Source organism: Pistacia vera, unplaced genomic scaffold (genome assembly GCF_008641045.1).
Source record: "Pistacia vera cultivar Batoury unplaced genomic scaffold, PisVer_v2 Contig195, whole genome shotgun sequence".
NCBI classification, from domain to species: domain Eukaryota; kingdom Viridiplantae; phylum Streptophyta; class Magnoliopsida; order Sapindales; family Anacardiaceae; genus Pistacia; species Pistacia vera.
The window spans coordinates 813224-830303 of record NW_022195996.1 but is presented as its reverse complement, the minus strand read 5'-3'; the positions used below and the strand labels follow the sequence as shown (position 1 = coordinate 830303).

The following is a 17080-nucleotide window of genomic DNA, read 5'->3' as shown; positions in this document are numbered from 1 at the left end:
AAGAGCCTTAGTGAAGCCACTTGGTATGTGGAAAGGTGGATTCTGACTTAATTATTGTATCTGTTTATGTTGATGATTTGCTTATCACAGGAGGAAATGAAAAGCTTATAAAGACTTCAGAACAGAAATGTTCAGTGTTTGAAATGACTGATCTGGGCTTGATGTCTTATTTTCTTGGAATAGAGGTAGGCAAGGCAAACAGACATTTTTATTTGTCAGACTAATAGCAAGGAGATTCTAAAGAAGTTTCATATGGAGAGTTGCAAGGCTACAACTCCTCCTATGGTTCAAAGGAGAAGTTCAACAGGATGATGGGTCTAACAAAGTTGATGAAGGGTTATATCGAAGCTTAATAGGCTGCCTGATCTATCTCACAGCAACCAGGCCTGATATCTTATATCTGTGAGTATGCTTCAAGATTTATGCACTGTGCTAGTGAAGTGCATCTTCAAGCAGCAAAGAGAGTTGTCAATATGTGAAGGGCACTGCCAACTATGGTTGTAAATTCTCACAGTGTTCAGTCCTTGAATTTCATGCTTCTCAGATAGTGACTGGGCAGGTTCAATTGATCATATGAGGAGCACAACTGATTTGTTTCATTTTGGTTCGGGTTGTTCTCATGTGCTCTAAGAAGCAAGAGTTGGTTGCTCAAGTACTGCGAAGCTGAGTTTGTGGCTCAGCAGCTGTCAATCAAGCTCTTTGGTTTAGGAGGGTCTAATTGATCTACATATGGAGCAAAACGAAGACACAAAGATTTTGGTTGACAACAAGGCAGCAATTTCCATTTAAATAATCCTGTCTTTCATGGCAGACAAGTATTTTAAAATCAAATTATATTTCCTAAGGGAAATACAAAAGGAAAGAAGTATGTTTGGCTTACTGCAGAACCGAAGATCAGTGCTGTATATTTACCAGCCTTGTCCAAAACCAGGTTTGAGTTTCTAAGAGAAAAGCTAGGAATGTGCAGCATCTGATCCAAGGAGGAGTGTTGAGAATATGTCTCAGCTGTTATTTGGCATTATGAGGTGGCTGCCGATTGGTCAAGGATTGCTGCATAACGGATGGTTGCTGATTTGGTGCTGAAAATTGTTAAACGTGTGTATTTCCAGATTTAGTCTTTGAAGTAGAGCTGGTCATGTGCTTGTTTTTAGGAATACGTTATCTCATAGTGAATAAGTTGTTAGTGGAGTCAGTTTCAGTGTTTTTAGCAAGTTTGTTACGTATTTCTGTTACAAAATCCTGTATATATTTGTGCTGATTCAATAAGATTGTTGCAGTTTGCAGTCTGTATTAAGCCTTTTTTGTTTATAGTTGCTCGATTTTGTTCTTGCACAATTAAGACTACAGATAGGAACCTTATTAATCCTGCTATGAAGCTATAAATGTCATTGTACTGGTTCTAGAAGAATTGGTTACTGGCTAATTACTCTGGCTGCAGTTGTACCCCCAGAGACTATACAATAAGCCGAGTAATCATTCCATTGCAAGTCAACATCTTTATGGCGTAATATGGCCTGGACAAAAAAAGACAAACCTCGCTCGCCGATTGGTTTTTGCAACAATGGAGAGCATCTGGAATTGGAGTTCCAATCCAAACTCGTTATCCTGAGATTGTCTCACGAGAAAGGCACTAATGAGTTCAGGGGGTTCTGCTTTGATGTGTTTTAACTGCTTTGAAGTTGTTACCATATGCTCTCCCGCATAATCTAGTTCCATTTGATGCCAAAAGAATTACAAAGCTGTGATTTGCGGCAATTGGTCACCGCAGAGTGAGTGTAAAATGCAAAACTTGGCAAAAATGATAGTTTTTTTTTTTTTTTTTTTTTTTAACTGATGTTGATTAATTTCTTGTTCATTCGGATATCATGCTGCAGTTGGTGATTTTTCAATCACCACAGATAGAATGAGGCTGGTTGATTTTACACAACCATATATGGATTCTGGGCTGGTTTTAGTGGCCCCAATCAGGAAATTAAACTCTAGTGCTTGGGTCTTTTTGAGACCTTTCACTCCAACGATGTGGTTGTTGGTTTTTAGAGCTGGAAAATACTAAGGAAAGAGGAACAAAACAGACGTGAGAGAGAGAAAATCTGAACTGAAATTTTGCTCTGTTTTTAATTCAAAAAACAGGGGCAGTTTTTATACAAGAACTTGCTACTGTTCCACGTAAAGTTACAAATTTAAAATTTAAACCAAACACTCCAACTAATGCACATACAAACATATCAAAATACATCATTTTATCAACCTAATTCACCTAAACACATCACTGAAATATTTTCTAAAACAGTGACCAGGAACAACTTCTGCATGCACAGCAGCATTTCAAACCGTGGCGCCAAAATCTTGCAACTCCCACCGTGTGTTGACTTCATCATTTCCAGCAAGATATCATCATCTTCAACAGTGGGGTGTCACAGGAATCTTTTTCCTTACTGTGGGGGTAGTTGTTTGGATTTTAGAACATCGCCAAAATGATTATTTCCGTGGCCCTCCTGTGAGACAGATTAATACCATTCTATGGTATGTGCACCAAAGAAATATTTTCATTACTTGTACATCTTCTTTTTGAATCCCATGATAGCTAAGATATTTGCTTCACTCTGCAGGTTTACCTTTTCAACATTGTTCTTTTCCCATAGTAAGTGAAATAAATATATGAATAGATTGAGTTTCGTTTATGGAGGCGGTTCTGATAGAAAAAACAGCATATTGCTTCTTGTTTTGATATCTGCAGGAGAAAAAACTGTGAGCTGCATTGGTCGTTTTGTGCTGATTATCTGGCTATTTGTTCTTGTTGAATGGTGATACCATGCTGGAAATGAAGAAGTTGGCAGAAATTTTTGAACTGCAGTTTTACCGCCGGTCGGTCTCCCTCTGTTCATGCAGAGGCAGATTTTGAGTCACTGTATTGGATTGGTTCAGTGACATGTTTAGGTGTATTAGGTTTGGTTAAATGTTATTTCACTCATGCTTGTACGTGTATTAGTAGGTGTAGTAAGTTTAAATTTGAATTTGAATTTTCATTAGGTGGAACAGTGGCGTGTGCTTTGTATAAATCTACCCTGTTTTTTAAATGTAAAACAGAGCAAATTTCAGTTCAAATTTTCTCTCTCTACAGCTCTCTCTCACGTCTGTTTTTGGTCCTCTTTCCTTAGTATACTCCAGCTCTAAAAACCAACAGTTCTAATACTGACTTCAAGCTACACTGCAAGTCTGACCTCAATCCTTACAGTGGAACAGCTTTCTTCACCCATTAAAGATATCCAAAGTCTAATAATAAGCAGTGAACCAATCGGCTAAAGCCGTGTTTCATTTATTAAAAGTTATTTAACCGATCAATTTAAGATAGATAAATCCAGACTGGTTCCTCTAAACTCTCCTGAGGAATTTGAGAAGGCCTTAACTGATGGTCCTAAAAGGGGTGGTATTGCTGCAGTGGTTGATGAACGTGCATGTATGGGTTTCTTCCTCTCAACACGCCGCCAATTCAGTATCATGGGTCATGAATTCACCAGAAATGGGTGGGGTTTTGTAACTATTTCTTCTTTCAAGACACAAACTACTTTCATGGCTCTTGAATAATCATTTTAATCTCTTCATTTTGTACTAGGCCTTTCCAATGGATTCACCGCTTGCAGTTGACATGTCAACAGCCATTCTACATCTATCAGAGAATGGAGATCTCCAAAGAATTCATGACAGATGGCTTTTGAAAAGTGCTTGTAGTTCACAAGGCACAAAACATGAAGTTGACCAGCTTCATCTCAACAGCTTTTGGGGTCTCTTCGTTATGTGCGTTCAGTTTGCTTAATTACCCTCATAATATATCTCCTAGATCTAGCCCGCCAGTTTGCCAGACATGACTCTTAACTTGGATGAGGTTGAGCCTGCCGGTGGAAGCTCACAATTCCCATGTCTTAGTAAATTTCTTTCATTTTAGAATTGTTTATTGATCAAACTGGGTTGAGATGTGAAAGTTACATGGTCAAAAAGAAATATAATTTATTGAAAGAGGTAAATGAACAGACAACAGCAGAATATTTTACTCTATAAACTTTTACTTTTACATAAAATATGAAGAGAATATGTTTAGGTCAGTGCTCAGTGGATTCAAACGCTAAAGAAAAAGTGTGTTATTGAGTTGAGCACTAAATAATTATGCTTTATGGTTTGTGGATGAGAAGAGGCAAGTGATAAACAGAATACTTAGATTATTCATGATACTGTTATAATCACCACAAAAAGGAGAAAATGATGGAGCCTTTATTAGCAGTTGCGTCAAGCATTAATCAAGCACTCCCAAAAAATGCCAATTAATCTGATGTAAAGTGCTTCAGTACATTGCTTAAAGCTTTATTAACTTAAATACAGTACCGGGTTTATGAATTGACCCTGGAATCAAATTGAGAATAACTTTGGTGGTTTTGTCAAGGTTCTTTGACAGACAGTATTAAACTGGGAGAACCTATTTGTTTTATGATCATGAACCACATTTTATAGCTATCAGAGAACGGAGATCTCCGAAGGGTTCATGAAAAATGGCTTAATAAGTGCTTGCAGTACACAAGGCAAAAGACAAGAAGTAGTTTGGCTTCATCTTAAAAGCATAGATGAGCATGAATCTCTGTCTGGAGACTAACACAAGTGCTACTGTTTTTATTTAAGCATAATCAGTAAGTTCCACTGGAGATCTTTAGTTGTAAAATATATTTCCTTCTACATTTCCAGTAATAGTATTTGGCTTTGTATTGGCGCCTAACTAAAATATCTTACGAAAAGTCTCTTTCTTGGACAAGATAAATGGTTAAGATTTTGGTGGTGATTTGAGCATGAAGAAAAAGGTGTCTGCTTTCGTAAGATGGGAACAAGAGATCTGGGTCCTGTTCTTTTTGTATTTTTCTACAATATTTCCACAGGATGCGATACCCAATAGACAAAGTCCACTCATTTTGACACTCAAGAAAATTCACTGGACACCTAATTTTCAACTAAATAATCGTATTCAGAGTCACCTAAATGGCTACTCAAATGCTCCCACTCGCAATATCTTCAACAAGACAAGACAAGTGTATCACTTAAATACCCTTCGTTTAGGACGCATGATAGTTATGCGTTTTTGGCAATGGCGGATTTAGTAGGACCACCACCCAAAAATTCTCGAAGTCATGTGGATTACCAATCAACAAAGACTCCGACCCTTATCAGAATTAAAAAAGAAAATGAAATTCTCACCACATAGACACATGCATCAAGTTTCTTCCTTGGTTTGGTCACGCTTTTAAACACTTATAATTAGTGTTAGCTTTATTGATTTTGATTCCTTTGTTTTCCCTCCAAGCTCAGTTTCTCAAAGCGTCTGGTTTTGTCACTGCCAAGGTTCTTCAGCTACTGATACTCTGTGAGTTGAATTTTTCTTCACCTGTCAAATCAACTTTCCAGGGCTTTCTCTCCCTGTTGCCTTTTGCCAGCTCCTTTGTTTGATTCTCATTTCTCAACTTTGTCTGCGGCTGTTTACTTTTGATGGGTTGTGACTGTTTTCTTTTTTATTGCCATGTTTTACCTGTGCTTGGATTTCTCTCCCTTTTTCCCTTTTCCTTGCACGGCTGCCAGGTTTTGGTAATTGAAAACACCTTTCTGACTATTTTTCCATATTTTAATATCACGTTTAGATCTGGATGTTCTTATTTACTATTATTTTTCAGTCTATTTGTTTTTTTCTTACTGTGCAGATTATAATACTGAGCTTCAATCTATATAACTATCACTATCTTTGCTTCTTATTATTAGAAAAATTGTTAGGCTTATGGTTTGCTTACATATGTTTCTACTTTTTAAAAGATTAATTAAACTTATCTTTTTTGAATTTGGTCGTGTTCTTCATATTGAAGTTTCAATTAATTCTTCCATTTCTGGATAGGTCTTTTGGGGTCTTTAAAGAGCAAAGTAAAACTGGGCTGCTTTAACTGTTGACAGGCAAGTCACCATGAGAAGACTTTGGCTTCTGGTTTTGATGATTTTTTACAATGAGTTATTTCCATATGGGAGTAGAACACATGCTTCTGGAGCGCCTAATGTTGTGAACATTGGGGCACTTATCGCATTCAAATCTACCGTTGGGAAGGTTGCGAAATTGGCAATAGAAGCTGCCGTTGAAGACGTGAATTCAGATCCAACTGTTCTTGGTGGAGCTAAGCTTAATGTTAAAATGCAGGACACCAATCACAGTGGAATTCTGGGCTTTGCTGAGGGTATTTCCTCTCCTAATTGCTTGTTGTTTGTATAAAGCATTTTATTTTATTCAAATAGATGAATTGCACACATTCATTTTGGTGCTTCTGATTCTTCATTGTTTGGTTTTGTTAATGTATACAGCCTTACAGCTCTTGGGGAGTGAAACAGTGGCCATAATTGGTCCACAGGATTCTGTGACAGCTCATGTTGTCTCTCAAGTTGCAGATGAGCTTAAAGTCCCTCTATTGTCATTCTCAGCTGCAGATCCTACCTTGTCTTCACTTCAGTTCCCATTTTTTGTTAGGACTACCCAGAATGATCTTTACCAGATGGCCGCAATAGCCGAAATCGTGAACTACTATGATTGGAGGGAGGTAATAGCAATCTATGGCGACGATGACTATGGAAGAAATGGGATTGCTGCATTAGGAGATAAACTTGCTGAGAAACGTTGCAAGATATCATTCAAAGCACCTTTGAGCCCTCAAGCAACCCAGACTGAAATCACTGATTTACTGGTTCAAGTGGCTTTAGCTGAGTCTCGGATTCTTATTGTTCATACTTTTGCCAGTTGGGGTCCTGTGGTGTTTCGTGTGGCTCAACACCTTGGGATGATGGGACCTGGCTATGTTTGGATTGCTACTAACTGGCTTTCTACTTCCTTAGATACTAATTCTCCTCTTCCTCCAGATGAGATGACTGACTTCCATGGAGTTCTTACGTTGCGGATGCACACACCGGATTCAAAACTCAAAAAGAAATTTGTTTCTAGGTGGAGGAACTTAACCAGGGGAAATGCATCTGATGCACCTATTGGTTTGAGTACTCATGGTCTCTATGCATATGACACTGTTAGGCTGCTTGCTCATGCAATTGATTTATTTTTCAAGCAGGGTGGCAATATTTCATTTTCGAAGAATCCCAAAGTAGATTTACAAGGAGGAGATTTGCATCTTGATGCAATGAAGATTTTTGACGGGGGGTACTTGTTGCTTCAGAACATTTTTCAGGCTGATGTGACTGGTATATCAGGCCCTATCAAGTTCATCTCAAAAGATCTCATAAATCCTGCATATGAAATCATCAATGTGGTTGGAACAGGATATAGAAGGATTGGTTATTGGTCAAATTATTCAGGCTTATCAGTTGAACCTCCAGAAACACTTTACAGAAGTCCACCAAACCGCTCCAGCTCAAATCAATTTCTTTACAGCGTCATTTGGCCTGGAGAGACGATAGAGAAGCCGCGAGGATGGGTTTTTCCTAACAATGGAAAACACTTGAAAATTGGAGTGCCAAACCGGGTTAGTTTTCGTGAGTTCGTCTCTGTAAAGGGAACTGATGTGATTTCTGGATTCTGCGTTGATGTATTCACTGCTGCTCTTAACTTGTTGCCATATGCCGTCCCTTATAAATTGATTCCATTTGGGGATGGTCATAACAATCCAAGTGTTACTGAGCTTGTGCGTTTGATCACAGCGGGGGTAAGCGCCGAGTACTATGAACAAACTCCATAAAAACTTGAGATAAAATTTAGTGTTGCTTTATTTATCATTTGGTTGATTTCTTTCTTCTATACAGGTTTATGATGCTGCAGTGGGTGACATAGCAATCATCACTAACCGAACTCGGATGGTGGATTTCACACAGCCATATATTGAGTCAGGACTAGTTGTGGTTGCCCCAGTTAGGAAGTTGAACTCTAATGCTTGGGCATTTTTAAGGCCATTTCCTCCAAGAATGTGGGGTGTTACAGCAATCTTTTTCCTTGCTGTAGGTGCAGTCGTTTGGATTTTAGAGCATAGGGAAAATGATGATTTTCGAGGACCTCCTAGAAGACAAGTTGTCACTGTTTTCTGGTGAGTTACTGAGATAAAAAAAAATTTAATCAATTTCACATATTTGATGAGTGAAAACTCCATCACTAAAAGTGCACCTTGAAGCTCTAGTTTAGTTCTCTGTCAAAATAAGTTGATGAAATGGAAGATAATTAGAAGCTTACCGACTTGGGAAAGCAAAATTTTTTATGTTTGCTTTCCTTTGCTATAGAAGTCTAGATACATTTTTGTAACATCCCCTATCCACCTTGTCGAGTGAGGTTTGAAGAGTTATGATTATCGTATATTATTCTACCAATCTTGTTTGGTTGGACTCGGATTTTTCTCTTATTCACCTCAAATAGTGGGGCTTAGAGCGCGTCTCATTGACTTGAATCTAGATATCATCTTTCTAAACTACCCAATTAACATTCTAACTCATTTACAAAGATGATATCCAAATTCAAGTCAAGAGGGATGTGCTTTGATCCCACTATTTGAGGTGGGTAAGAGATAAATCCGAGTCCCACCAAATGGGAGGCGTAGAACAATACATAATGGTCATAACTCTTTGAGCCTCGTTTGGTGAGGTAGGTAGAGGTTGTTACATATTTTAAGCATCTTAATGTCAAATTCTTTAGTTTATGATATGCGGAATTGCACTTTCTTGGTCTCAATAGTATTCTGATTTTGCAGGTTTAGCTTTTCAACAATGTTCTTCGCCCACAGTAAGTTTAATATTGATACTAGTTCTGTTGTCTTTCATAATAGCCATTCATGGTTACTGAAGCAACTAGCTCCCATTGAACTTATGAAACTTACTTCTTTTTGTGTTTTAATGCAGGAGAAAACACTGTCAGCACCCTTGGGCGCGTAGTGCTGCTTATATGGCTATTTGTGGTTCTTATAATAACCTCAAGCTACACAGCAAGCCTGACCTCAATCCTAACAGTGCAACAACTTTCTTCTCCCATCAAAGGCATTGGTAGTTTAAGATCAAGTAAAGATCCCATTGGGTATCAACAGGGTTCATTTGCTAGAAACTATTTAGTTGATGACCTGGGCATCGATGAGTCGAGACTTGTACCTTTTAACTCACCAGATGAATATGCTAAAGCATTGAAAGATGGTCCAAATAAGGGTGGTGTTGCTGCAGTAGTTGAAGATCACGCTTATGCTGAACTCTTCCTCTCAACTAGATGTGAATTCAGTATTGTAGGTCAACAATTCACTAAAAATGGCTGGGGATTTGTAAGTTATATCACTCCAAAATCACCTTCTTGTTATTCCTAAAACATGTAAATGACTTTGCATACAGTTGGTATAACACAGATTTTGTTGTGTTTTCATCAGGCCTTTCCTCGCGACTCGCCTTTAGCAATAGACATGTCGACTGCAATTCTGAAATTGTCAGAGAATGGGGATCTTCAGAGGATTCATGATAAATGGCTGTTGAGAAGTGCTTGTAGTTCACAGGGAGCAAAGTTGGAAGTTGATCGGCTGCAGCTTAAAAGCTTCTGGGGACTTTACTTACTATGCGGATTAGCTTGTCTGATTGCTCTCTTCATATATTTCCTGCAGATTGTTCGCCAGTTCAGTCGGCACTGTCCTGATAAGGATATAGAGTNAAGCTACCCAATTAACATTCTAACTCATTTACAAACATGATATCCAAGTTCAAGTCAAGAGGGATGTGCTTTGATCCCACTATTTGAGGTGGGTAAGAGATAAATCCGAGTCCCACCAAATGAGAGGGGTAGAACAATACATAATGGTCGTAACTCTCTGAGCCTCGTTTGGTGAGGTAGGTAGAGGTTGTTACATATTTTAAGCATCTTAATGTCAAATTCTTTAGTTTATGATATGCGGAATTGCACTTTCTTGGTCTCAATAGTATTCTGATTTTGCAGGTTTAGCTTTTCAACAATGTTCTTCGCCCACAGTAAGTTTAATATTGATACTAGTTCTGTTGTCTTTCATAATAGCCATTCATGGTTACTGAAGCAACTAGCTCCCATTGAACTTATGAAACTTACTTCTTTTTGTGTTTTAATGCAGGAGAAAACACTGTCAGCACCCTTGGGCGCGTAGTGCTGCTTATATGGCTATTTGTGGTTCTTATAATAACCTCAAGCTACACAGCAAGCCTGACCTCAATCCTAACAGTGCAGCAACTTTCTTCTCCCATCAAAGGCATTGGTAGTTTAAGATCAAGTAAAGATCCCATTGGGTATCAACAGGGTTCATTTGCTAGAAACTATTTAGTTGATGACCTGGGCATCGATGAGTCGAGACTTGTACCTTTTAACTCACCAGATGAATATGCTAAAGCATTGAAAGATGGTCCAAATAAGGGTGGTGTTGCTGCAGTAGTTGAAGATCACGCTTATGCTGAACTCTTCCTCTCAACTAGATGTGAATTCAGTATTGTAGGTCAAAAATTCACTAAAAATGGCTGGGGATTTGTAAGTTATATCACTCCAAAATCACCTTCTTGTTATTCCTAAAACATGTAAATGACTTGGCATACAGCTGGTATAACACAGATTTTGTTGTGTTTTCATCAGGCCTTTCCTCGCGACTCGCCTTTAGCAATAGACATGTCGACTGCAATTCTGAAATTGTCAGAGAATGGGGATCTTCAGAGGATTCATGATAAATGGCTGTTGAGAAGTGCTTGTAGTTCACAGGGAGCAAAGTTGGAAGTTGATCGGCTGCAGCTTAAAAGCTTCTGGGGACTTTACTTACTATGCGGATTAGCTTGTCTGATTGCTCTCTTCATATATTTCCTGCAGATTGTTCGCCAGTTCAGTCGGCACTGTCCTGATAAGGATATAGAGTCGACTGGTAGAAGTTCACGATCTTCACACATTCAAACATTTCTTTCTTTTGTTGATGATAAGGAAGAGGATGTAAAAATCCGCTCAAAGAGAAGGAATATAGAGAGAACTTACAAAAATGATGATGAATCGAGTAGTTCCCACTCGAACAAAAGGCACATTGATTGGTCTAGAAACAGTAGTCTTGAATCAGAGAATTGAGCCTGATTAGATTAATCAAAGGATGCATACTTATATATCCAATGAGTTGAATAAATGTCAAGAATGAAATGCAGAAGGAAATGGAAGTCTACAAGGATTGAAGAGCTTCACAGTTGTGCATCCACTCTTAGAGGTGTATGATTGATTAATCATCAATGTGAAGAATGCAGGACTAAAATATACAAACGACGAATTATTTGTAAGCGACACAATCTTGTAATAGCTTCGGTTAAGGAAGAACAACAAACATACTAAGTTACTTTGTAGTGAAGATCAGATTAATTGAACTGATTTCATACATATTATTGGATTGCAGCCATAATTACAGCTATATATATATATACAGCAAGTGAAGTACAGATAAATGGATAAGTATGACGTCTATCAATCTCCGCATAGTGCAGCAATTTTCGACCATAAATCTTCATAAGTACATGGGGCCAAATATCTAAGCAGTGTTACTTTTGAAGTATTTCTGAAAGCATTCCTCTTCCCTACAGTATCTGTGAACAACTTTATATACTTCAATAAAGAGTCTTGGGAATCGACTTGCAAAATACTCATCAAATCCTTCTGGAACTGGCCCTACAAGTTCCTGAAATAGCCAACAGAAAGAAGGATCTGAGTATCAGCTCAATTTTGCTATCCGGCATCATATACCCGGATATAGTCAGTACTAGTTATGGTAATTAATTAATTTTTATTACTAATAATAATACCTATAAGGAGAAAAGGAAAATGCAAAAATGTAGAAAGTCAGATAGTTCAGGTTTGTGTGGGTCGTATATTACTTTCCAAAGCATTCGTTAAATGCATCATCACAACTATACCCAAGAAATCTACAACTCAGTATATAGTTATTAGTTTGAGAAGTTACCTGAATCTCTTTGGGAAGTTCTCTATAATGATTTAATTTGTTTCTCATGACTCGCAATAGGTCTCGCACGCTGTCAAACTTATAACGGCGGTAGTGGCCAATATTAGCGAGGAACGCAGGTTCTATCCTTTCATTCCATTTTGTACCCAGAGCCAATGAAGCGGTGCTTTCTAGTGCTCTCAAGAGATTGGAGTAAGTCTCCCTGTCTTCTAATTCTACCCGGTCACTAGTATCACGAAGAAATGACAGTCTTGTCTCAGAATTCCAAAAAAGAGGATGGTGCAACACTTCCAATGCACTTGGCCTGATAAAACAGTAGTATTGCATCAAGAAAAACATTAAACATGCAGCAATATCCATTGTGGTATTCAACACTGTTTGAGGAACTAGCAAGTAGAAATTTTACCTCAATTGAGGATCAGGGTTTAACAAACTGGAAATAAGATCCTCAGCTTCAGGAATAAAACTCACTAAAAGCAGGTCCATTTTATTTTTCGTTATATTGATATCACGTTCAAGATTATTACCAAATGGATGTTTACCACCAGTGAGGCAGAAAAACAGGACACAGCCTAAACTAAACAAGTCTATTGCGCGAGTTTGGCGTCCATGAAGAAGTTGTTCAGGTGCTTGCCAGCCAGAACTGCCACTACCTGTAATTAAGTTGACAAGTGTTAGAAAACTATTAACAACCAAAGTTTTAGAGATACAATTAATTGATAAAGAGTGCGCAGAGCAGAAGTCATTAGAGGTCAAATGTGAACCATAAGGCCTTGATAGAATAGACTTTTAGGTTCGTTACACTAAAATTCACTATGGGGAATGGCCAATCATAAGAGTAAATTTAAATCATATGGAGGATGTTAATAAAATTAGACAGATACTTTCCAGTAGCATGATGACCCAAGGAAGACATATCCCCAAGGAGGCGCCTGCTAATGCCCATATCAGAAAGCTTTGCACATAAAGATCTTTCCTTCATTATCAGCACATTTTGAGGCTTCAGGTCCCGGTGAATTATTCCCAACTCGTGCAGATGCACAAGCCCACAAACGATATCCCTGTGTTACAAAAAAAAACCAATGATTATTAGTTCATACCAAACCAAAGAACAATAATAATAATGAGAGAAAAGAACATTAATGCCAATGTCAATATGGTGCTATTTGGTTTATGAGAAAAGACAGTAATAATGTTATTTGTAACATTTCAAAAGGCAATAATCTCAAAAATATAATACGTTATTGTATGAGCAAGACATTTAAACTAACCTCATCAATTTCAATAATATAGGTGATGGATGGCCATTTTCTTTCCACAACTTAAGACCCTGCATCATACCCTTAACTGAATTCAACCGGAGCTTATATTCAATCATAGCTTTTGATGCTTGTTCATCACTGAAGACAGAGTTATGAGATGAGTGCGAGCAAATTTGAATCAAATCAGCTAAGCTGCATGTACAACGCTCTAGAGACAGATACACAAAATCTTGATCATTCTCCACTCCATACCATCGAACAATGTTTGGATGTCGATCAGATGCAATGAGATTTTGAATTTCTTTAAAAGCCACATCGTGATGAGCTCGGACAAGGCGTTTCACAGCAACTGGACGACCTTCATAAATTCCCTCAAGGACGATAGTACCATTGCTTCCCTTGGCTATTTCTATATTTGAGACAATCAACTTACCAATCCTACGTCCATGAACAGCACCATCAACAACTTTATTAAGGTCCATAAACAGTTTGTTACTATCCTTAGTAACTGCAAATTCATCCTCGTTTTCAGATGACATGTGCTGGCCATTTTTCTCAATACCATCAGTACTCTTTCCTGATTTTCGGATTTTCTTCCTTTTTGAAGCGGCAATTTTCAAATTAGAATTAATGAGATGTCCATACAACAGATATTGTCCTTTAGCCACTAGATCATAACGATAAATGATAAAGCCCACAAAAATTAGAACACAAATAATGGATGCAGTTGAGCGCTCGAGAAAAATGCTCAACACACCATTATAAGGCATTCTCACATTATATGCATTAACTTTCGCAGAAACTTTAGTCTTCAAAGGAGGGAACCTGCGCACTTCCCTTTCATCATTATTGTTATATCTAGGTAATTTATCATCTTCAGGTTGCAATGGAAGCATGGGGTCTGGAGCAGGTGCTGTAAGCATCTTAGGTTTCTCATGATTGTCTAATGTTCCATCAACCTTAGGCTGGGAAGGAAGCACTGGATTGGGAGCTGGCAATGGTAGCACTGAGTCATCATGATCAGCCATTGCAGAAGAATCTAAATCATCATGCTTACGAAATCGCTGGATAATGCCTTTAGATTGACATGCAAATGGCATATCAAAGTCACTGCCAATTTCTGGACCAAGCTCATAGCTAGTATTCATAGTGGCTGTAATAAACGGATTCTCAATATCTTGACAAAGAAAAGCATATCCAATTTCAGCAACTGTCATTCTCCATGACAAATCTGAGTTTGGGTTGAAAGAATCCAGTGTGTAATCTGTCCTTGTGATGAAAAGGAGATGCAGCTCAGCATGTTTTGTTAAACCAGACTTCTCCAGCTCTTTATTAACTTCATCATACTTATGTAAAACATTCTCCTCTTCATCGCTCTCCGGTGAAGCTGGAGAACCAGATGACCTGTAAACACGAACCAACCTTCCAGTCTTAGCCTCAACCACAAAGACAGTAGTTTTCTTAGATCCAAGTGTAACTCCACCTTCCTCTGATATGTACGGGGTACTTTTTATGAATTCGTCAATAGTTACAGGAAGTTTCTGAGAGTACAATAAAATTTAATGAGCGAAGTGTACTAAAGCACTGATCATGGGCAACAGATATAACACATGGAGCAAGTAGATAAATAATAAGGAAATCTTTCAAGCATGACAAACACATTCAGTCGATCTAAAGTAAAATATTGTACTTTTACAAGATATCTGGCAAGCACATTCAACCACTAAAACACATTGAACCTGAGAACCTCTTAAATGCCAACAAGAAATCAAACAAACACTGAAGCATTGAAGAAGTTGACTGACTAAAAATAGTAAGTTCGAAAATATAATATGACTGACCATGATAAAATTAATTTCCTTGGCTTGCCATCTAAGGTATCTTAGGTAGTAACTGAGTCCTTGTAGCTAAGAAAATTTTCCAACCACAGTTCAAATTATTCATTTCTGGTTTGGTATAACTTTGAACCACTCATCAGTATAACATTGAGCATAAAAGAGAGTTTAGGATAAAGATGTGTGATATGCTTTATATTAAAGTCGATGACAAATGAACATTGAGAGAGATACCATTATACCGAGATGGCCGTGCGCATACAAGCCCCAGTCATCTCCACAATCTATAAAGAAGGTGTTGGTTCGTTCAGAGGCATTATCTTGATTGAGTGGAGCCTGATATGAAGTGTAAATGGGTGAGCCAGTCGCAAAGCTCCAAACCACTCTCCCATTATCATCTCTCATAGACACTTTCCCATCCAAGGCAGCACCTATTCTTGTAGCACGCTTACCATGTCTGTTACAATAAAAAGTTAAAAAAAAAAAAAAAAAAAAAAAAACAGAGGTTAAATTAGCAACAATCTTGACACCAAAAAAAATGTCATGATAATTAGAAGGATACTCTTAACGTATAACGTGTGTCTAAATTGCAATGTTAAAAGTTGTGTTTGTCTCATACATATATATAATATCAAAATTTGGAGGCAAAACTTTCTTCTCCTAAAGTTTTCAATCAACTATTCTGCCCCAAACTTTTAGAAAAATAGCAAATACATCCAATAATCTACCTGCAGCTACATAAATGGTAAAGGTAAAAGGAGAAGGGTTAAAAAAAATTTTGACTTCAACAGACATTATATAATTAATTAAAAAAAAATGAGATTTCTTACTTCTTTTTTTATTTGAAAATGGAAAAATTTGTCAATAAATCTTTAAAAATTTTAGTTAAAAATCCTTATATCTATGTTAGTAAACTCAATATTTTTGTTTAAAGGCTAAAAACTCCATTGTTTAAGAAGAAAAATGTAGCGAGAATCAAACTATTTCATAAAAAAAGTTTTAATTAATGGAAATACTAATTTAAATATTATTGTTATAGTTTTCCACATTATCTTTTTACATTAAACCCAATACCTATTTTGTTTTTATAATTTATATATATAAAACAATATTTTAAATAATTGGCGGGTTTTATATGGCTATTTTTTTCCTTATTATTAATAGTGTATAATTACGATATTTCTTTAACTGCCTGCCCATAGATTATGGGTGTGTTAGCTAGTTTCTGAAAACCTTAGGGGCAAAAAGTTATATATTTTTACGTTGAAATAATTTTTAATAATTCGATGTGAATCCTGTGTATCACAAGTGCCAATGTTAACAAGAAAATTGAAGAAAAAGCAGCGTATTTCATGAATGAGTAAGGTTTCTACAGTAATCAACTCAAGTCTTAGTTCAAACATAATCAAATCAAACAGCACCTAAAGGATGAAAAAAATTTCAAAAATCCAATTTATCCAAAGAAGAAAAACGGAGAACTTACGGAAGAGACAAGAGGGACCTTCCTGCAGTTCGAACCAAGCCTTCTGACTCATCTTTAAACGCCTCTGAAAGGGGACTTGCCCAGCTTTCTAAGCCCAAAACCCCTAGAAATATTACAAAAAATAAGCAGAAGAAACGGAGAAAATGGCGGGTCATTTCATCTGTTTAGATTGAAAGTCAAAAGTGGAGGTAACAGAGAACAGGGTCATATTTATATACATATATGTAATAATAAATATACAGAAGAAGAAAGAAGGAAGGGAAGAAAAGGGTTTAGAGATTAGCTGGATTGAAGGGGTAAAGTCAAGATGAGGAGATGATTAAGGAAGATTCCAAGCTTCTTCTAAGCTTGCAATTTTTGGATCAACGTTACTTGCTCTGTTTCAGTTTTTTTTCTACTCTGCATTTTTCTATTACAGTCTTCCCTGAGATTTGGGCTTTGTCGCTTTTATTCTTGGACTCAAAGGTGTGTTTGACCCCGGCTCAAAACTGGAAAAAAATGGGCCATTAACTTGGCATGGGCCTATAATTG

The 17080-nt window shown here is 37.3% G+C and overlaps 2 protein-coding genes across 2 annotated transcripts; one reads left to right on the top strand and one right to left on the bottom strand.

The window, feature by feature from the left end:
* Window positions 1–5124: 5124 nt before the first annotated feature.
* LOC116127780 (glutamate receptor 3.6) lies at window positions 5125–11392 on the top strand. Its single transcript, XM_031413433.1, has 7 exons — window positions 5125–5619; window positions 5977–6251; window positions 6376–7718; window positions 7816–8093; window positions 8748–8779; window positions 8896–9302; window positions 10619–11392. The coding sequence occupies exons 1-7, from the start codon at window positions 5555–5557 to the stop codon at window positions 11090–11092; spliced, it is 2874 nt and encodes a 957-aa protein (XP_031269293.1). The 5' UTR covers window positions 5125–5554; the 3' UTR covers window positions 11093–11392.
* Window positions 11286–16953, bottom strand: LOC116127779 (serine/threonine-protein kinase/endoribonuclease IRE1a). Its single transcript, XM_031413432.1, has 7 exons — window positions 16550–16953; window positions 15301–15523; window positions 13241–14772; window positions 12858–13030; window positions 12376–12622; window positions 11970–12273; window positions 11286–11687 (listed from the first exon to the last, which is right to left on the bottom strand). The coding sequence occupies exons 1-7, from the start codon at window positions 16702–16704 to the stop codon at window positions 11541–11543; spliced, it is 2781 nt and encodes a 926-aa protein (XP_031269292.1). The 5' UTR covers window positions 16705–16953; the 3' UTR covers window positions 11286–11540.
* Between the last annotated feature and the right edge of the window lie 127 nt (window positions 16954–17080).